General features: G+C 48.7%; 1 protein-coding gene across 1 annotated transcript; it reads left to right on the plus strand.

Annotated features, from left to right (window-relative positions):
- The first annotated feature begins 395 nt into the window (after window positions 1-395).
- On the plus strand, window positions 396-13,527 carry Cisd1 (CDGSH iron sulfur domain 1). Its single transcript, XM_052164081.1, has 3 exons — window positions 396-541; window positions 9,001-9,206; window positions 12,898-13,527. Exons 1-3 carry the CDS (start codon window positions 511-513, stop codon window positions 12,985-12,987), a joined length of 327 nt encoding a protein of 108 aa, XP_052020041.1. The 5' UTR covers window positions 396-510; the 3' UTR covers window positions 12,988-13,527.
- Window positions 13,528-21,350: the final 7,823 nt, after the last annotated feature.

Here is a 21,350-nt window from a genome sequence, read left to right on the forward strand (position 1 = left end):
CTAGACACAGCTCCATCCGATGCCGGTGTGCCTGCACTGGCATCCTATAGCAAACTCTGTCTTTGCGGGTCCCACAGTGGAGCTGGCCAGATTTGCAAAACCCACAGCCTAGCTGGCCACACCTTGTGTTACTTATTACCAAAAGTCAAAGGATCGGCAGGCCATCAGGCGACAGTCCGTCAGGTACTTGTCCTGTGTCACCTGAGACGCTCTCAAGGGGGGGGACCACCCGTAAAACCCGGCCGGGATAGGCTCGCCGCGGCGGCGCAGATGCAGTCACCGCCTAGGCGCCCAAGGCTATCCCGCGGTTGTCAAATCCTCACCGGTCTGCCGGGTTGGGCCAGCTGCGCATGCGCGACTCTACCGGCGCGCCGGCACACGCGCTCCCAGCTTGCCGCGGCGCCTGCGCAGTGGCTGTGAGTGGGCCCCGAGGTCGCGGCTTGCTCAGGTCTCCGCGGTCCCCAGCGCTCGCTCGCGCGGTCCTGCCACGGCCTTCCTGCTGCCCGCGCCATGGGCCTCAGCTCCGACTCAGCTGTGCGAGGTGAGCCGCCCTCGGCCGGTCCCCGCCACCCTTTTCGGGACTTTCACCTTGACCATCACAAGGGCAGGCGCAGGCCTGCGGGGCGCTCGCCGGCTGCTGGTGCGGCCCGACATCCCGGCCCTGGACCACTTCCCCGGCCAGCCACGCAGTGAGCAACCAGGCTAGCGGGGCGCAGTCCACCCCAAAACACTCCTGCGCTTCCTGACACCCTGACATCGGGCACTGGTCACGTCGTAGATGTTTTGCTGGCTTGGTAATTCTGGGTAAAGAAACCCAATCGGAGGTCTTCAATTCCCAAGTTTCTTTCGTACTTTGCATCCGGCCGCTGGTGACAGTGGTCTGAGAAACCACTAAAAAAAATAGCCTATTCCCCTAGCGTCGAAAACAAGTTTGTAGAAATCTGACTAGAATTGAATTTGTGAAACTTAGCTGGTGTAAAGTCCCTGGTAATCAACTGTTAAAATTGTTCACAACCTGTGCGATATACGTGACTGACTGCCGTGATATCAAACGCCACACCCCAGGGTTTGGTTACTTCTGACCTTTAGTTGAGTAAAAGTAAAAAAATAAATTGCAATGATCCCCACTGATTCACTCAGCAAACAGGGATCATCTATACTGCTCGGTTCTGTAACCATCCCTAAGGGGACCAGTCCCCGATGTCAGGGTGTCTGGAAGGATGGGGTGTTTGGGGGGTGAACTGTGCCCCTCTAGCCTGGTTGCCCACAGAGTGACTGAGCAGGGAAGTGGGACCTTAATTTTGTAGTAGTTAGGTTGATTCTATACACTTGAAAGTTCTGCTTAATGTTGACGAAACTGATTGGGCAGATAGGGAGAACACCTTTTTCATTTTTTGGCATTTATTTGTGTGAGTGTGTCTGTACCTGGTGCTGTGGCTTGTTGTGGAAGTGAATGGATAACTTGTAGGAGCTGATTCCCACCCCTGGATATTTTGTAGGAGCAGATTCTCTTCCACCCTGTGAGTCCCAGGGATCAAACCCAGGTCATCAAACTTGAGGGCAGGCACCTTTTCCCACAGAGCCATTAATTATGCTAAAGCCCATGCAAATAGTTTTACAATACTAAAGACAAAAAGATAACTCTCTACAAACTTATTTATTTATTTATTTAGATTTAGTTTTTTTGTTTGTTTTCTTTTCAAGATAGGGTTTCTCTGTATAGCCCGGGCTGTCCAGGAACTCACTCTGTAGACCAGGCTGGCCTCGAACTCAGAAATCCGCCTGCCTCTGCCTCCCAGAGTACTGGGATTATAGGTGTGTGCCACCACCGCCCCGCTGCAAACTTTATTTTAAAGGCTAGCCATCTGGGGACGCCTTTAAATGCATCCGCTTTGGTGAGTTTAAATTTTTTCTGTGGCTTTTAAAAATCTGTTTGTTTTGTCTTTTTGAGACATGATCTTTATAGCCCAGGCTAGCCTTGAAATCCTCTGGTATCAACCTCTGCAGTGCTGAACCTATAGGCCTGCTATTGCACCTGGAAAAACAATGTTCTTGGCAATAAGACTGTTGCATAAAATAAAGTGCTCACGTGACTTGTGGTGCAGTTGTCTTAATTTTGTAGGAACACTGTTGTACGTGGGTGAGGTTGGGCAAAAGATTTGCGAAATGTGTTTTTGTTTGAAATCTGGGATCATATTTCGTAAGTAGACACTAGGTCCTGATTTAGATAATGAGCTGTTGAAGATGGAAGGAGGGAGCCCCAAGAACTAGTCATGATTTGCAGGCTAATCTTTCCTGCAGCCAAAAGGTAAGGGTTTAGTTTGCCTTAAAGTGGCTGCTCATTATTAGTCTTTTATTATCTAAGGAATATGAAACTTCTTGGTGAAGCCCCCAGTTGGCTTCAACTTGAAGTACTCACCTTTGTTGTGCTTGGTAACTTTTTTGTTTATATGAAAAGCATAAGAGATCATTATGAAGACCACAGGGAGAGTCCCAAAGGCTTTACAAGTCTCTTCTACCAGCCACTTAGAGTTGGACTATAGAATGCTTTGTAAATACACCCCCCCCAACCTTGTTTTTAAAGATTTACTTACCTTTGTGTATATGGGAGTTCTGCCTGCTTTTATGTTGGTGTGTCATATGCATGAAGTGCCCACAAAGTCCAGAAGGGGGGTGTCTGAGTAATCCTGGAACTGGCCTTAGACATGGATGCTGGGATGGAGGAACCCTGGTCCTCAGGAAAAGCATCCTGTGTTCATAAGTACTGAGCCGTCTCTCCAGCCCCTGCAATATACCTTTTAATGTTTGCCTCTTGTGTCTTGTAAAACTGCTGTGGTTTGTTTATTTACCTTTCTTACAAGGAGCCTCTAGCAGCCCAGGCGACTTTTCAAATGCTGTACAGCAGGTGATCACTCTGAACTACCGATGATCCTGCCCCTGCCTCTTGGGTGCTGGGATTATAGGCATGCTGTATCACTCCCATTTTATCTGGGGCTGGGGATTGAACTCAGTGCTTTGTGCCAACAAAGCAAGCAGTGTGCCAATTGAACCACCCCCAAGACTCCCAGAGTTGCATTCCTACTGGTATTTAGTTGAAAGCTAAAGTATTGACTTACAGCCAGGTGTGGTTGCAAACACCTGCTATCCCAGCCCTCTGGAGGCTGAGGCTGGGGAATCAAGAGTTGGAGGCCAGCTTGGGTTATGTAACTTGACAGTCTCAAGAAAAAAAAAATTAAGGAGAGAAAGAATGTATTTCCAGAATTCTTTATATTGGGGAGGGAGAGCCTGGGGTGCAGAGGGACAGTGGTTATTAATAAGTGAGCGCCAGACCAGGACTGGAGTTTTGAGAGGGGCAATACAGAAGAGACCCTTCCCATGGTCAGCATGGGCTGGTTTGGGCACATACCAGTGAGCTCATGGTGGTTGCTGGGAAGTAGCCTTTGCTGCCCACGTATGCAGTCTCATGATTCTTGCCCAATAGATGGCCTTTCTGAACTCACTCTTAACACCTGCACCTCCCAGAGTCAGCTGTCATCTCTCTTATCCTTCCGTTTCCACAAGGCTGACTAAAGCTTCCCCTGAACAGCACTGTCTGTTACTTCCTGGGGCTCTTGCCAGTGCTTCGGTATTATTATTATTATTATTATTATTATTATTGGTTTTGTTCTTTTATTTCTTTGAGCTAACCCCTGTCTGGGCTGGAACTTTCTATGTAGAGTAGGCTGGCCTCAAACTCACAGAGGTCTGCCTGACTCTGTCTCCCAGTGCTGAGTTAAATGTGTGAGCTGCTGCACCCGACTACTTGTTTTAAAAGAAGCTCCACTCTGTGCAGCTAAAAGTTAACCAAAAGTCACCTTTACCTGTAAAACGAAGAAGGCAGCTATAGCAAATATCCTACCCCCACCTTGTGTGTGTGTGTGTGTGTGTGTGTGTGTGTGTGTGTGTGTGCGCGTGCGCGCGCACATGAGCATGCATGCTCACGTATGGTCACACTAACAGAGGTCAACCTCATGACATTCCTCAAATATCATTCACCTTTTTCTGAGCCACTAGCCTAGGACTCACTGAAGTCAGATGCCTGGCTTACCCCAGAAAAAAAATCAATCTCTCTCTCTCTCTCTCTCTCTCTCTCTCTCTCACACACACACACACACACACACACACTCACACACACACACACACCTCAGTGCCTATTTTGCACTCAGCATTTTTCCATGGGTGCTGGTTACTGAACGTGGTTCTTCCTGTTTCCGGGACAAGCACCTTACCAACGGAGACACCTTTTGAATCCTCTAAACCAGTTCTTTTGTGTGTGCATGTTTTCGTCCACATTCACTCACAGGTGTGTGGTACACACGCCTGCCTTTACAACTCTCCACTTTATTGAGATGGGGTCTGAGCTCATTGATTCTGGCGTCTAGCTAAGCTGCTTGCTCCGGGGGATCCCTGTCTCTGGTTCCCAAATGCTGGGGTTACAGGCAGTCACCGTGCCTCCCCAGCCTTAGCGGGTTCTGGAAATCCAGCCCCAGGGCTAGCATTGCACATCAAGTGCTGTATTTGTGTTCGCTGCCTGCCTCCCCCAGGTGTGTGTGTGTGTGTGTGTGTGTGTGTGTGTGTGTGTGTGTTCATGCATGCATGCATGCCTGTGCCCGTGATGTGGAGGGAGGTGTGCATGCTGCCGAGCAGAGGTCTGGGACAGCCTTGTGGAGTCAGCTCTTCAGTTGTGAAGAATTCAGGTCGTCTGGCTTTCCCAGCAAGGGTCTATAATCTCTATAATCACTGAGCTATCCCACCAGCCTCTTAGATGGAAATTCTTGTTTAATAAATCACTTCTTTTGTATGAGTTTAGGGGATGTGGTTCACAGCACCTAGGTGGAGGTCAGAGGACAACTTATGGGTGTTATCTCTCCTCCCACGATGCAGGTCAGGGATCCAACTCAAGGAGGCAAACTTGGCGGCAGGCACCTGGTGTCTGCTAAGTCATCTCTCCAGCCCGAAGCCCATGTCTCAGTGGCTACCCTGCCCTGCCTTCTCTTGTAGCATTTTCCTACCTGGCCTTGTCCACAGGTCGTAAGGAGGATTTATGTGTTTGTGTGTGCTTTCTTGTTTGTTCCAAACCCTGGTCATCGCAGACACATCACCAATGCCAGCCAGCCCGTTCATACGTTGTTTATATCCTTGTTTTCTTTAGACTCCTTTATATTTTTCCAGTTCGTTGTATCACAGAATATTCATTCAGTACATATTTTGAGTCTTGGAAAGTTATTTAATGGATTTTTTTTTCCTGAGAAAAAATGTACAGGTCCCACCAAGAAACTAGTAAGCAGGTACTGAGGCCAGGGATTTGGAGCTGTTGCTACAGTAAGCTGTTGTCTGTGGTGGATGGTTTCTGGATGGGGAAGAGTAACCCAGTGCATCCCTGTGGGAGCCTGGGGTACCTGAGGTACCCCATGCTGTGTTGTTTGTTTTCTTAGTCTGAGAAAGTAAATGTTATGGAAGTCTGGAAGGAACTGTTTGGTATAGAGCACTAGGGCCATAGAAGGGACAGGTGAAAATGAAGGCGAATTGGTCACTCATCACTGCATATCGCTCCCTCAACAGTGACCGCCACTGGTGCCACCAAACCTTGGAGGAGGAAAGCCTGGTGCCCCTCCCCCTCTGCCGACACATGCACATTCCGGTTCTGTGGCAGTTGGTAGTGATGGGTAGGTGAAGGTCCCTTGGGCAGAAACTAGTGAAGGGTGAGGTTTCTAAGTCAAAGCAAAGTAACCCTCACAATAAAGTAGACCCAAGGGACCCGTTATCCAGAGGGCTGTGGGCTTGGGAGCAGTTCCAAGAGAACGCAGAGGCTATGACGCAGGCCCAAGGCGGCCTAAGGAAGCAGAGAGCATGGTCGCCTGTCACCGGGCTCTGCACTGCCTTTAGTGGTGTTTCTGTAGAAGAAAACAGGTGTGATGGCTCTGTGTGAAAAACCCACCCTTGAGAACCATATTATAGGAAAGGGAAGAAGATGGCCCTGGAGGCAGGAGGGTGCTCACAGTAGGGGAGTGTCTGACCCTACTTTCTGAAAGGAACCAATAGAAAAGCCAATAACAGCCTCCTCACAGGAGCCCTGGCTAGTCTCTGACAGTTGTGAGTCTAAGGCGAACCCTACTGTGAGTGTTCCTGACCTGAAGAGGCTGGCCCCACAGGGAGCATAGCTGCCAGACCACAGGCTAGCAGTGGGACAAATGCTCCCAGCCTGAAGAGACTAGACCCACCACGCACTGGCTGTTTACTCTCTGGTTCTCTCTCCTATGGGCTGGCTTTTGAATTATTTTTTATCTATCCTTTTTTCCCTTTTTCATGTTTGCCCCAGAGTAGCCAGGGGTGTTTGCTGCTTTTTGCCTGGAAAAAAAAAATGGATGGAGGCCCTAGCAATGGAATGATAAAAATAGAAACAGCTTTCTTCCTTCTGGAAACTAGCAGTTTGTCCCTGGTGAGATTAGAAAATTAGAATTTTAGAAAGAAAAATTAGAAGACTAGAACACACACACACACACACACACCAAGACCTGTAGCTCTGTGAGGCTAAAGCACACACTTGGAACTGAAGCAGCTCTGTTTCTCTGGCACATTGGCACTACTGTCGGACCCTCATCAGGGTGACCGGTGCCCTTGCCAGGTGTTTGGTCACAGAGCCTGTGTGTGCCCAGGGTGTGCACCTCCTGTGTCTCCTGTATCGCTTCCTCACTTCCTCTGTCATTTCTTCCCTGGTCAAAAAAATCTGGAGAAGGTAAAAGCTGATTTTGGGGATTTGTTTTATAATATCACCCTATATATTAAATGTGGTAATATGAGAAGAGAAAATGGATTTAATACCTCAAAGCAAATTAATACCAGCCTCTTGTTCTATGAATCTCGGGGCATTTGAAGTTTGTAGGGATAGTTAAAACAGAAAGGACTTGCTCAGGAGGCAGAGGCTGGGCTCCATTCCAGCAAATGGGCAGCAGGGGTGGGGTAATTAATCATTTACCTGCAAAATAAGTTCCTGGGTGGGGGGAGAACCCTAAGATCACAGCATTCAAGGAACTGTTCTCTTAATTTAGGAGGAGTTGTTGTAGCTGCTTTTGGAGCTTGTATGACAGTGTCAGCAGATGCTGTAAAGTTGAGGTTTTCATCTTTTGAGACCCATTGTCTAAGGCTGGCCTCAAACTCTTCCATCCTAAGTTGTCAGTGACTTCCCATTGGATCTAGCTGCTTCCTGTGTTATTCGTTGAAAAGGCAGGCTAGAAGTCAGACAGATCACCGTAAATTACAGCTGAGCGCAAGCATTGACTTCAGGATACATTTACACAAAATGCATAGGTACAAAGCCATCCTGATGGGCTGGGGATATTATATAGAGGCAAAGCATGTGTCTAACATAGTCGAAGCCTTGGGTCGGTTCCCAGTACTATAAAATGAGAAATATTCCTGTTGAGGTGAAAGGTTTGAAGCTGTCAAGTGACCCTGGTCACATGGTACCTGGGAACAACACAACACTAGTTAATATTTATTTTCAGTGTCACCGCTGGAAGAAATGGAAATGACCTGGGGTGGGAAACAATCTAAATTTCTTTGAGGAGAAAAATTCAACTGTAGCTGCACATAGAGTCTATGGTCCTTAGAGTGTGCCCATGAGCAACGCTGGGTGTGAGCTATAGAGTAACGGCAGGGCTGAGCTGGGTTAGTGTGGGCAGCTAGGACGGGCTCCAGTTTTGGCTTGGGTAGGCATCATTAGCTCCATCCCACCTGTGAGGAGTTTGACTCAGGAGCCCATGGAAGCATCCCGGGGTCCCCTGTGGCCTTGGGGCTGGGTTTGACGATAAAACGTGGTTTTGTACTTATCTCTTCAGGACTTTACTTGATAGTCTGGAGGCTTATTTCAAACACTGAGGAAGGCTAGGAAGCAGTCCAGTGTGTTTATCCAGACCCTGTTTGACATCCTCCTCTCCATGCTGGGACCAGACAAGTCTCCTCTAAGGCTGAGGCCAACCAGATCACACAGACCTTGGCTTCTGCCTGGAACCAGGGTGGTCACTAAGCACCTGGGTTTCTAAGGAGTCTTAGGGTACACAAGGAGTAAATGCACGGCCTGTTAGTCCAACAGTTTCTTATTCTCGTCAGACAATTAGTAGTGTTTTGCTTAAAATGAAGTTTTGGAAACCTAGAAAGAAATTAGGAATATGGAATTTACTGTTTCATGTGAGACTATTGTCGTCGGCTCTATATTTTAGAGAGAAGGCAATTTACAGATCCATCCTGGCCTTTGAATGACTTCAGACCTAGGGCCAGCCCTGCCAGGCAGATCCTGGGGCTGCTCGGTGATGGGGAGGCTACAGACCTTTCTTTGTCTTGTCTAGATCTGATCCTCTTTGTGTTGATGGAGAGTTGCATTGGGTTTTGGTAAATTAAATAAACTCATTCTGCTCATGATCTCACCTCTTGATCTTTGTTTTCTTTATAACCTCGGCCTTATTTTTCAGATTCTGTTTCCTTCTTTAAGCAATTGGCCCTTGCAGGTGCACATGCTACTGAAAAGGTTGACAAACATGTGAGATTCATCAAAGATGACCAAGCCTTGCTGTCCCTTTTCTGTCTTAGGGAAGGAAAAACAATCTTTGTTTGGTTTTTCCCTTTTTTATATGAACTTAGCTGTCCACTCAGCAGTAAAAACACATCTGCATTGGTCAGAGCCGTGGAAACCCACTGTGTTGGGTTCGTTTATTAACACTGAAATCTTTATCAGTCTGGCAGGATGGCTCAGCAGGCAAAGGTGCTTGCCACCAAGGCTGGACACCTGAGTTAGACTCCCAGGGCCCATGTGATGTGGGGGACAACCAGCTCCCAGAAGTTGCCCTCTGACCTCAGCGTGTGTGCTGTGGGCACACGCAACCTACACATAGATGAGGTGTGTGGTTTTAAGCATCGCACGCGTGTCGGGGTTCACGAGCAGTCTGTTTCCCTTGCCTGTTGCAGTTGAGTGGATAGCGGCCGTGACCTTTGCTGCTGGCACAGCCGCCCTCGGTTACCTGGCCTACAAAAAGTTCTACGCGAAAGAGAACCGCACCAAAGCCATGGTGAATCTTCAGATCCAGAAGGACAACCCGAAGGTGGTTCACGCCTTCGACATGGAGGACCTGGGGGATAAGGCCGTGTACTGCCGATGCTGGAGGTCTAAAAAGGTAAGAGCCACACCAGTGGGACGCCACATACAGCTGGTAGAAAACCCTCCTTCTTGCCAGGTAGCTCAGGCTGACCTTAGACTCACCATCTCTAAAATGCACAGCTGCCAGGAAGTGCACACACATCACACCCTCGCAGGGTTAAACCGAGTAACCATCTTGTTCTTTGACTGACTCTTGGGATTCCTTCCCCAAGGGGATCTCAGGAGGAAAGTCTGCAGCCTGGGCCCAGTGAGAGACAGACAGGCTCTGGCTGTGTAGCCTGGGAGCCCACAGGGTCACTCTTTAGCCAGGCTGGCCCTGCACTGGTGCAGCCTTCCTGCCATGGCTCCTGAGTGCGGGCTATAGGTGTGCAGCAGGCACCTCCCCCGGCTCAGATGTCCCAGTCTAAGGACCCCAGGCACTCTTGTCACTGCAGTTCCTCTAACTGAATACCTGGCCGTATTGAAGGGTTGCTCGTGACACCTGCAGGCTCGAGACGTGGACGCCGGGACCCTCTTTCTAAACATGTTGACAGGGTGATGTGCTGGGTGACATCAGAGTGTGGGGTGTCCAGAGAGTCCCAGTGTTAACCCTGAGTGTGCTGCTGTTCACACTCGTGGAAAACAGGTTTCCAAAGCTTCAGGGGCTGGGGCGTGTGAGCGGCGAGTACAGGCAGTGGCGGCCAGCTTGCCAGAAGCCATGAGTCTGATCTCTTGGTCTAAAGAGAGAAAGAAAGATAGATTTTCATTAAATCCCGTTTTCTGAAATTGCAGTATGGTGGAGACTGTCATGGATCATGGGTCATAAACATGAAAGGCTATCTCAGGCCTCGTGGGAAGTGTGTATAGGGAGTGTTTCATTATTTTTTAATTTAAAAAATTTTAATAGTGTGTGTGTGTTGTTCACCTGAGTGCAAGTGCCTGCAGCAGCCAGAGGCATCACATTCCCTGGGGCTTGAGTTTTAGAAGATGCCCACTATGAGTGGGGGGAGTAAAGCAGGGGGGCTAGAATTCCAACTCTGCTCTTCTCCAGGAGCAATGCGTGCGCGCACACACACACACACACACATGCCTGCTGAGCCCTCTCTGCAGCCCTGTGGGGAGGGAGGGAACACAGTTTAGTTTGTAGTTAGCACACTGAGAAGTGGACTTCTGGGCCACAACTCTGTGTTGTCATCGTATTCTGTTGTTGCACCACACTGTCCTCCGTCACCTCTTCCTGGTCCCGTCTCTAAGCCCTAAGTGTTCCCCTTGCAGCTTTAATACCCTGTGGACCCCAGTGCCTTGTCCTGCTCCGCTCCGCCCTCCCTCATCCCCATCCCTGTCCCTAGGAAGTGTATTTCAGGAAGCACATCTAGTAGCTAAAGTGCTCACATGCAAACCTCAGGGAGCCCAGTCTGTGCTGTTCCGGGGCAGCTTTGGTAAATGGAAGTGCTTATGCCGTGGGCTGAAGTTTCTGAGAGGTAGGCTGCCTCTGGGAAATGGAGACACATGCACAAGCGTATGCAAGTCCTAGGAACGCGGTCTCAAAATGTGCAAGTAAGCAGACATGAGGAAAGGGGTGGATGAGGACTCAGGCCCGCCAGGGATGAGACGTGAGGAGAATCGGGACGAGAGCTTTGCCTTGTGGTTCGTTCGGGGTGTGGGTCTTTCAGACGTTATGACACAGTAGGATGCTGGCTGTGGAAATGGAGAGAAAAGAAGAGGACCAGTAGGAAACAGTGACTTTTAAAGACTTACTCTGATTAATTATATGTACGCATGTGAGGATCCGTGCCCCTGCAGCTAGAGTTGTACAGTTTTGAAGCGCCTGACGTGGATACTGGGAACCAAACCCAGGCCCTCTGGGAGAACAGCACACATTTAACTTAAGGCTGACATCTCCCCGCCCTGACAGTGACGAATCAGGGAGACTAGGGCAGAAACTACAGCGTCTAAGTGTGTGGTCTAAAGGGAGCCAGGCCCTCAGCAGAAACAAGCAACTCTGCTCGGAAAGCTGATGTTTCCACGGCCTGGCTGAGGCGTTGAGTTGCAGGTGTGTTTGAGGCAGCAGTTGAGAGGAGATGTGCAGCAGCAGTGGCCCTCATGTAGGGGACACGGTGGCAGCAGAAGCCAGCGGGACTGGGGAGTCCAGGCAGACTCGATAAGAGTCAGAGATGAGGGGCTGGTGAGATGGCTCAGTGGTTAAGAGCACTGACTGCTCTTCTGAAGGTCCTGAGTTCAAATCCCAGCAACCACATGGTGGCTCACAACCATCTGTAATGAGATCAGACGCCCTCTTCTGGGGTGTCTGAAGACAGCAGTGTACTTACATATAATAAATAAATAAATCTTAAAAAAATAAAAGGAATCCGAGATGAAATCTCAATATTCTGCCCCTGGACAGCACAGAGTCTGGAGATGGGCCAGGCGTGGGGGAGAAGTGAAGAGAGCAACTGAGTGGGAAGGGAAGGACAGGGGCAGGACCTGGTGCTGAGCCGGCCTCCCCGCACAGCCAGGTGAGTGGGTGAGTGGTGATGGAGACACCCTCGGATTAAGAAATTAGCCCCTGACCTTTGCTGCCATTTCAACAGGAATTAAGACTCTGCGTCCAAGTCGGAGAAGCCTGTGTTGCTGAAAGACAAACGCCACAAGTATGAGCTTCTCTCCATGAGAGGAGACGGGAAATGAGTCGCAGAGACAGGAGGGAGGGAACGGCCTTGCATTGACTTGTCCCTTAAAGTAAATACGGACTTGGTTAGAGCTGAGATCTCAGCATCTCAGGAGGAATCAAGAACGGACACAAGCCAGTGCTCTAAACGCCTGTTAAACTGTGTGAGGAGTCCACCAGCTGCCCTAGCAGTGCCCCTCGACTTCATAGTTAAGACCAGGAATGCCGTGCCGTCCAGTGTCCAATATTGTGAGCTGCTCACAACTGTGTGTAACTCCAGTTCTAGGAATCTGACGCCCTCTTCTGGCCTTTGTGGACATTGCACACACGTGGTGCACTGGCATGCATGGAGGCAAAGTAGGCATACACATAAAATAAAAATCGTTTTTTTGACAAAGCGTGCCCTGACTCGGGGCTCCCTGGTTTGTTTTATTAGCACAGCAAAGGCAAGCCTGTGTCCTGCAGATGTTGCTCTGGAAAACACTGGCATAGATTAGTTTATCCTCCTCTGCCTATGTTGTGGAATTTGTAAAGATGAACGGACATTGGAAATCTTACTTCCAGAAGAAAATGTCTCCATGAACCACATTAAAGGGAAAATACCGGGGGGGGGGGGGGTTGAGGGAGGTGGAAAGTAAGCAAATTTATTTTTTTCTTATTTTTTGAAACAGGATTTCATGCAGCCTAGGCTGGCCTTTAACTTTTCTTTTCTTTTTCTTTTTTTTTTTCTTTCTTATTTACTTTACATCCTCATACATAACAGATGTGCATCTTGGCCTTCATGTGGGTCCTGAACAACTGGAATGGGGACATCCCAAACACTGTGGCCTTTAACTCTTGATTCTCCATTTGTTGGCATTGCAGGTGTGTGCCACCACACCTGACTACAGATTGGTTTTCGTACAATAAGCTTGAACTCTTGCAAACAGAGCCATGGGCATAACTGTGGGCAGAGTGCCTTCCTGCACAGAACCTGGGATTCAGCCCTCAGTGCACCTCTGTGATAATTATCATCAGGCAGTAGGCATAGATCACTCAGTCTTTCTTTCTCTCTTCCCAGTTCCCATTCTGCGATGGGGCTCACATAAAACACAACGAAGAGACTGGAGACAACGTGGGACCTCTGATCATCAAGAAAAAAGAAGCCTAATGGACAGTTGTGAGGCTGCACCCCAGCGTGTTGTGATGTCACCTGACGATTTAAGTAGAATGCACCAACCCACCGTCTGATTGGTCCCCGGGGTCTAGGTGTGGTTGGTGCCTACCAATCACAGATCTCATATCCATGGTGTCGGCCTTGCTACTGACACATTGCGGTGTGCATTTGTTGAAAGAAGAAGAAAGGGAAAGGCTAAACCAATCTCATGCTATGTGGGTTATTTTGGTCTTGTAAGGATCCGTTCCTTTAAAATAATGGTCTTAGAATATAGTTGTATCTTGAGGTTAAAATATTAAATTATTCCAAAATCATGTACATGTACATTGTACTTGTAGTTCAAGGGAAATCTTTGCTTATTAGTTCGTTAACTTGGAAAGTAACGGGTGTGAAGAAGTCTCGCTGGTTTCTTCTGCGGGAGGAGAGCCGAGACCCGACTCTCCTGGTTGGGGTGATGGCATGGATTCGGTTTGTGTGCTTTGATGTTGTTCTCCTTAAACTTGCCCGGGTCACCAATAAAGGGGCAGCAACTTGCTTTGTGTCCATCTCTGTGGATGTGTAACTGATCCACTGTAGGCACTGCTGGCCGAGGTCTAGGCCACTGTGATGTGGGTTAGGTAGTCACAAAGAATGTTGGGGCGATGGCTCTGGATTGAGTGCCCACATGAAAGCCAGGCAGGCATGGCGGCCTGCCTGTCATCCAGGCCCTTGGAGGCAGGGGGAGGAGCACCAGAACAAGCTGACCTCACCAGCCATAACTAATGAAGTGTGTGTTAACAAGAGCCATACAGGAAGACAGGTACCAGCCTCAGACCTCCGCCTGAGCACACAAGCACCGCGCACGTCCCACAGGTGCCACGCGGTGAACGGATCCTGCCATCTCAGCTAGGTCTAGCCCTCACAGACATCCACCCCTCACAGACAGGTCCAGAGGTGGCCCTTAGGCAGTTCTCGAGCCCATCAGGTTGACAGTCAATATTAACCACCATATCCCTGCACAACAACAAAAGCCACCTCAGACATGCTGGGAGAGTGTCAGGCCAGCCTTGTGGGAGGAATGTATTCTTCCCGGTCGCAGTCGTTCCCTCTGTGTGTCTGGTGACAGAATAGTCCTCATGCTTCCAACCATTCCCACAGAGGACAACCAGAAATTCTTTACAAGGCCTCTGTGAATCTACAGAGTTGCGTAGATTTCCCAGATTATCATTTATTATTCCTGTGTGTGAATGATGTGTGTGTGGCACGTGGAGATCGGAACCTTCATGTGGGTCTGGGGACGTAACAAGGTCAGCACTTGGCGTCGGGTAGGCACGTTACCTGCTGTGCCATCTCTCCGGCTCCCAGTTTTTTCATTGAGAATGATTTTTATCAACTGACTGCCAGCTTATGACTTGGGGATAAATTGTTATCAATTTAATCACAGCCATCACAAGCCCAAATTGTGTCTATTGGGCCGGGCAGCGGTTCATCTACTGGAAAATACAATCTCTTATGCTGTCTCTGCGAGCAATCCTTTTGTCTTGGGTTTATTTAGGTTTGTTTTCTTTCTTGTGATTTTGTTTTCTTTTGTGTTTGTTGAGCCAGGATCTCCCTATGTAGCCCTGACCTTGGACTCCCAATCCTCCTGCCTCAGTGCAAATGCAAGCAAGCAAGCAAACAAACGCAGGCACACAGACACCATCCCAATCCAGAATCCTTGTTCTTCCCTCTTTATTGGCACTATCTGGCTACATGTTCAGATTATTATTGTGACTCTAAATTTCTCCGCCGTCATGTTGTCATGTTTCCAACACACCAGCCCCACTGTGAACTCTTCTGAGAATTTCATTTTTGTCCCTCAGAACCCTGCAAGTCATAATTTCATGATCCCTCTTGGCTTCAGTCTTGGCTCTGAGCGCCACCTAGTGTACAGACTCTTACTGACACCAAACCCTAACCGCTCTTCTGATTGGGTACTGACATCACTGTGCTTGTGTTTCGCACACACCCACCCCAACCCCACCAAAGCGGGGTCACTTTCAGCAGCTGACATTTGTGACTTCCCTGTGATTTGGGCATCTGGTTTGGGAAATCACCTGTAATGTTCTTAATCCCTGAGGGGAAAGTTTTCAATTTTTGGGTCGTTAATGTTAATGCCTAGAGCAAGAACATTTCAGTGAATAGTGTTTCAGGTTCACACCTGAAACAGAATGCAGCTTTAGCTGCTACAAAGATAATTTCCAGACGCCAACCTCCCTGCCGCCATGTCCTCTCCAAACCTGAAAATCCATTTTGCTTGTGTGTGTGAGTGTGTGTGTGTGTGTGTGTGTGTGTGTGTGTGTTGTATTGTTTGGTCTGCTACGCTAAACTTGGTGGGGTTTTTTTTGTTTTTGTTGTTTTTTTGTTGTTGTTGTTTGTGTTGTTGCCCCCCAATCTTGAAAACATGCCTTATAACCTGCCCTGACAGGTCTGACTGTAATGTATCCAATCAGCACTAAAGCTATGGTTCAGCCGGCGGAAAAAACAATCCGTGAACCAACATTCCTGTGCAGGTGACCCGGCTGAGGGAGCAGCTAGGTGGCAGGGTGCTCACCTAGTGTGGCTGACCCCAGCACTGCAAAGGTAAAAGCCGTACACCTGTGTCCAGGCCCTTCCGAACCAGCATGCTCAGGAAGCCCTGTGACACAGCAGCGTTCCTGATACAGCCCATCACCCCAACACAAGGTCACCCGCTTCATTTGTCCCCACCCCACCCCCCATTTCGGGGCTGAAGACGTGACTTAGAGATTAAGAGTATATTGTAACTAAGTTTTACAACCCTTACATTTAATGGTGCTTCTCAAATGCTTTAAACCTCCCTTTTAGCCCACCACCTACCAGAGGCAGTAGAAAAGAAAGGATGGGGTGGACCTGTTTAGAAAGGTACTTTGGAGCAACTCCTGTCTGTGTTGTCTAGAAATTAGCAGTTCAGTTCACAGGTTAGCGGGTGGCAGCTCACTCCATTTACAAACACGTCACAGATAAATCAGCAGTCCACTTCAGGACAGCCTGGGTGGCAAGCAAGAATCAGCAATGGTGACAGAGACAGCCAGGCCTCGGCCTTGGCTCAAGTCGACAGGCGGGGACCGTAAGGAACACCAGGAGAAGTTCTCCGCTGCACCTCTCTCAGCAAAGCGAAGATCAGCAAAGACTCAAGACCCACAAGCATTGCACAGCCAGCTGTCCCAGCAGTCCCATCTCTGCTCTCCGTCACTCCGTCCTATTCAGACCCTCCAAACAGCACGTGTCCTCCCACGGTCCTTGCCTTAGCACCGATCGGTCTTGCCCCACCCTGTGCATCCAATTTGAGTCCTCCAATCCTCGGAGTCCCAGCAAATGCAGCTCGAGTACTCCGTGTGAGGCGGACCAATACATGTGTTGTTAACAGAGAATCCTCCATCACGTGTCCCCCATCACGTGTCCCGTCACACGTTTGCTTTAGCAGAACATCCTCTCTCCTGGGTCTGCTTTAGTGAAACGTTCCTTCACCGTTCTGCCTTAGTCTTCCCTGTGTCCACTTCAGGAAAATACTCCTTCATGTGTTTGTCCCAGCAAAACACCATCTGACACAACCGACTGTCCAAAGAACCCTTAAAGTGTCTCCTTCAGTACGTAGTCAGTGCTCTCACAGAGGACCCAGTTTGGGTTTGCAGGACACACACAGGGCAGCTCCCAGACACCTGTAACCCCAGCTCCAGGGGATTTCACACCTCTGAGCTTCCAAGGACACCTGCACACGTGTTCATGTACCCACTACAGACACATGCATATGCATAATGAAATTTTTTATTTTTACGTGTGTACGTGTTTGCTGTCTTGTGTGTATGTGTAACGCACAAGCACCGGTGCCCAGCCAGAGAAGTCAGAAGAAGACATCAGATCCCCCTGAAGTTGGAGTCACAAGTTGCAGTTGTGAGCTGTCTGGCGTAGGTACCAGGACCGGGGTTCTCTGCAAGAGCACCGAGGGCTTCTTCCTAATGGCTGAGCCATTTCTCCAGGCAATCCCCCGCCCACTCTTTAAGAGAGCCCCTCAGTGGCTGAGCTCTGACCACTGTCTGCAGTGGTGCTCAGACAGCCACTCCTGGTACAAGGTGATAGCCAGCCTTGCCAGCCTGCTAGTCTTCCGTTCCACTGACTTCTCTCAACCCTAAGTCACAGCTTCCAAAGCTGTTTCTAGTAACCTGATAATGGCAGCTGCTGTCATAATTGGGTGCAAGGCTCTGGAACTGGGGCAGGCTGTATTGGGATCCTAGGAACCCTTTGAAGCAACACACCTTCTACACCAGTCTGGGGGTTTGTCCCTCTGAAAGCCAGGGCTCCTTGTCTATTTGGCCTTTCTTACCCTCTGGCATATGTGAAAGAGTATCTCCACCTCCCCTTGCTCTGTCTCCCTTTTGTCCGGTATGTATGGTCACCCCTGTGTCCCTGACGAGCCTGGGCAAAGTGGTTGGCTCAGAGTTAGACAGAAGGAAGAACAAATGCATACTTAATTAACTATAAGCAAAAAAACAAAACAAAACAAAAAAAAAACTGAAACTATTGGTCTGCAAAGCCTGCTAACAACCTCTGGGCCAGCATGGATCCGTGTAGAGATCGTAAACTTCCAACTCAGACAGAGACTGTTGAGATTATTCTCTTTAATGGTTAGTTTTATGTGTCAACTGGGTAGAACACGGGGCACCCAGATAATCTGCCAGATAATTGGTGGTGGTGTTCTCTGTGTTCTAGAGTAAGGTAAGACTGGATCAATAAATTAGATAAGGCAAATTGCCCAGCAGTGGTGGCGCAGGCCTATAATCCCAGCATTCTGGGAGGCAGAGGCGGGCGGATTTCTGAGTTCGAGGCCAGCCTGGTCTACAGAGTGAGTTCCAGGACAGCCAGGGCTATACAGAGAACCCTGTCTTGAAAGACCAAATCCAAAAAAAAAAAAAAAAAGATAAGGCAAATTTCTGTCAGCAAAGCACTACTGAAGAGGTCAGTTCAAAACCCTTGGAAAATCCCACCAGACTCCGGAGCACGTAGGCACCCCTCCCCTCCTGGAAGAGACAGGTCAGAGAGCGTGTAGGCCGGAAGGGAGAGGCTGATTTAGCCTCTACTACCTCTCTATGTAGCTCTGGCTGTCCTGGAACTCACTTTGTAGACCAGGCTGGCCTAGAACTCAGAAATCCGCCTGCCTCTGCCTCCCAGAGTGCTGGGATTACAGGCGTGCACCACCACTGCCCTTCTCTCCACTCTGACTTTGGACTCTTGGAGCCTGCAGCAGGAGCTTGCTCTGAACAACAACATCCCATAATGTTTGCCTAGCATCCGCTACATGTTCAGTTAGTCACTGTCATGACACACTGAATGCCGCCATGCCCTAGGGACTCTGCTTCCTGTCTGAGTGGCTGTTTGCTGGACCACAGTCTACAGCTTAATCATAATCACGACGGACCAGCTGCTTCTTCCTACAGGGCTAGGCGGCCCTTGTTCCATCCGAGTCCCTAGGAGGAAACTGGAGAAGGCGAAGGATAAGAATAAACACCCACCCACACGAGGGGCGGACACGGGCAGTGAATGAGGAGCAGTAGGGACAGCCCTGCCATGCCACTGCCACCAGTCCCCCACCCCAGCCTTTCTTGGTTCACCCCTTCCTGGTGCCCAGTCTCCCCCACTTTTTGCTTACCAAGTGACCATTAGACCAACCACACCAATCTTCCAAATACCTGATAGCTTCATCAAAACTGGAAAGACTGTAGCACTGTCGACTAAGACAGTGCACGTTCTGACTTCAAAAAGGCAGCTCCAACCAAGCTTCCAAGAGGCTTTTGCTGGCCTCTAAGGAAATGGGGGAAAGATAGAAACCCTCGGGGGTGGGATTGAGCATTGGACAGTAACTGATCAAAGCAACTCCATCAGGGAGAAAGGAAGAAAGAAAGAAAGAAAGAAAGAAGAAGAAAGAAAGAAGAAAGAAAGAAAGAAAGAAAGAAAGAAAGAAAGAAAGAAAGAAAGAAAGAAAGAAAGAAAGAAAGAAAGAAAGAAAGAAAGAAAGAAAGAAAGAAAGGAAGGAAGGAAGGAAGGAAGGAAGGAAAGAAGGAAAGAAGGAAGGAAAGAAAAGGAAAGGAAAAGAAAAGAAAAGGAAAAGAAAAAGAAAAGAAAAAAGAAGAGAAGAGAAGAGAAGAGAAGAGAAGAGAAGAGAAGAGAAGAGAAGAGAAAAGGGACCTCAGGTGTCCTTCCAGGAAAAGGCACAGAAGAACACATGTTCAGGGTTAGAGTGGAGACTCTGCTCACAGCTAAGAGCTTTAAGAAACTCCAAAAACGTAATTCTCCCCCTCCTCCACTGCCCCTCCCAGCCTTTCCTTCAAGCCCATCCATCTCCACGTCTCTGTGACACACAGCTAATTTCTACCAGGGACTCAGAACCACCACGCTAGGCTGGGACCCAGACCCCAAGCACTGCTCTGCCCTCACGGTCATAGAAGCTTCTCACGGGGAATGGGAACTGACCCAGAGGCCCATGACTAGACAATGTGCAGACAGTGAGAGACTTCATGATTAGACAGGCTGACTCCGTGACAGGCTTCAAATCAGCAGCTCAGGCCAAAATCTCTGATTCCAAGAACTGGGCAAGTCCAGGCCTCAGAAGCTGCCCCACCACCTGGCCTGAAACAAGGACGATGGGTCACCAGCAGTTTCCAGACTTCCTCAGCAGTGGTTTCCAGGCTTCCCCAGCAACAGTTTCTAGCCCCCATACCCCAGTAATGGAATGTCCTCAGAGATGGAGTAGGATAAAGGTCGCCTACTCCTAGAATCCCCTAATGTGCTTTAAGTCCTGCGAGCTCACTTGGGTGTCCTTCTTGGTAATGGAGAGACTCCAGCATGCTGGACTTCTGCAGAATAAGACACTCCTTGCATTTACATACTATTTGAGTCCCCGCATTTACATACTATTTGATTCTGGGTATCATTCTTTGGGAATCCTGGACCCTTTCAGGAACACTCCTTACAGGAAGATATCCGCCTGGATGTCTTCATTAAACCCTTCCTCTCAGGCTCAGGGAGCTGTGTGGAGGAGGAGGCAGAAGCAATGTGAGAGTCAGAGGGGATGGAGGACACCAGGGAGTGACAGTGGCTTCCAGACAGAGCAGGACTGATAAACATGCGAACCCAGTAACTGTGGCAGCACATGCAAAACTGTCTCGATTTATTTATTTATTTATTTATTTATTTACTTATTTATTTTTTTGTTTTTTGGATTTGGTTTTTTGAGACAGGGTTTCTCTGTATAGCCCTGGATGTCCTGGAACTCACTCTGTAGACCAGGCTGGTCTCGAACTCAGAAATCCGCCTGCCTCTGCCTCCCAGAGTGCTGGGATTACAGGCGTGCGCCACCACCGCCCGGCAAACCTGTCTCAGATTTAAACCCAGACAAAATTTCAGCAGAGGGAGAAGTAAGGGACACAGTCCTATACCTTACCCAAAAGCACTTGCTGGGAAAGGTAAAAAATCGGTTTTCTCCAATGGGAGTTTCACTGAGGATGTCAGCCACCTGGCGAGCCCCATACCCAAGAGTAGTTGGTCAACGCAAAATGGACTGTTTCTTTGTGTGCTTTTTTTGCTTTGGGATTTGTTGTTCTCCTCCGTCGTCATCTTACTGGAATTTTGTTTGTTGTATCTGGCAACAGATGTTTTGTGTTTTGTTTTTGAGACAGAAGAATGAAGTTGGGTGGGTAAGGAGGGAGAGAGGATCTTGGAAGAGTTGAGAGATGGATAAATATGGTCAAATGTATTAAACATGGTTTTGGGTTTGTTTGTTTGTTTGTTTGTTTGTTTGTTTGTTTGTTTCCGGGACAGGGTTTCTCTGTGTAGCCCTGGCCGTCCTGGAACTCACTCTGTAGACCAGGCTGGCCTCGTATTCAGAGATCCGCCTGCCTCTGCCTCCCAAGTGCTGGGATTAAAGGCGTGCGCCACCACTGCCCAGCTGAAACATGTTTTAAGGAAAAAATAATAATAATGAAACTCCACATACAGGATGAAATGAAAGCACCCAAGTTTGCATTACCTTCACATGGATCCTAAACTATGAGAAGCACAACTTTCTGAAGGATAATGAATTTGACTTTGCCCCCTCTGGGTAAGAAGCATTAGACTAACACTCTAGTTGTATGTTTTGTTCTTTTACTGCATGTGTTCATTAACGTGGTAAGTGGGCAGTGTGTGTTACGTGAGCAATAAGACCACTTCATGGCCTGTGGGAGGTTGTGTGCACTAAGGAAGAAACCCACCAGCTGAGCTACATCCCAGTGCCATCTTTTATTTCTCTCCTATGTGAGGGGACTGTTGACAGACAACACAGATAT

The sequence above is a fragment of the Apodemus sylvaticus genome, chromosome 19 (genome assembly GCF_947179515.1).
Source record: "Apodemus sylvaticus chromosome 19, mApoSyl1.1, whole genome shotgun sequence".
Lineage (NCBI taxonomy): Eukaryota > Metazoa > Chordata > Mammalia > Rodentia > Muridae > Apodemus > Apodemus sylvaticus.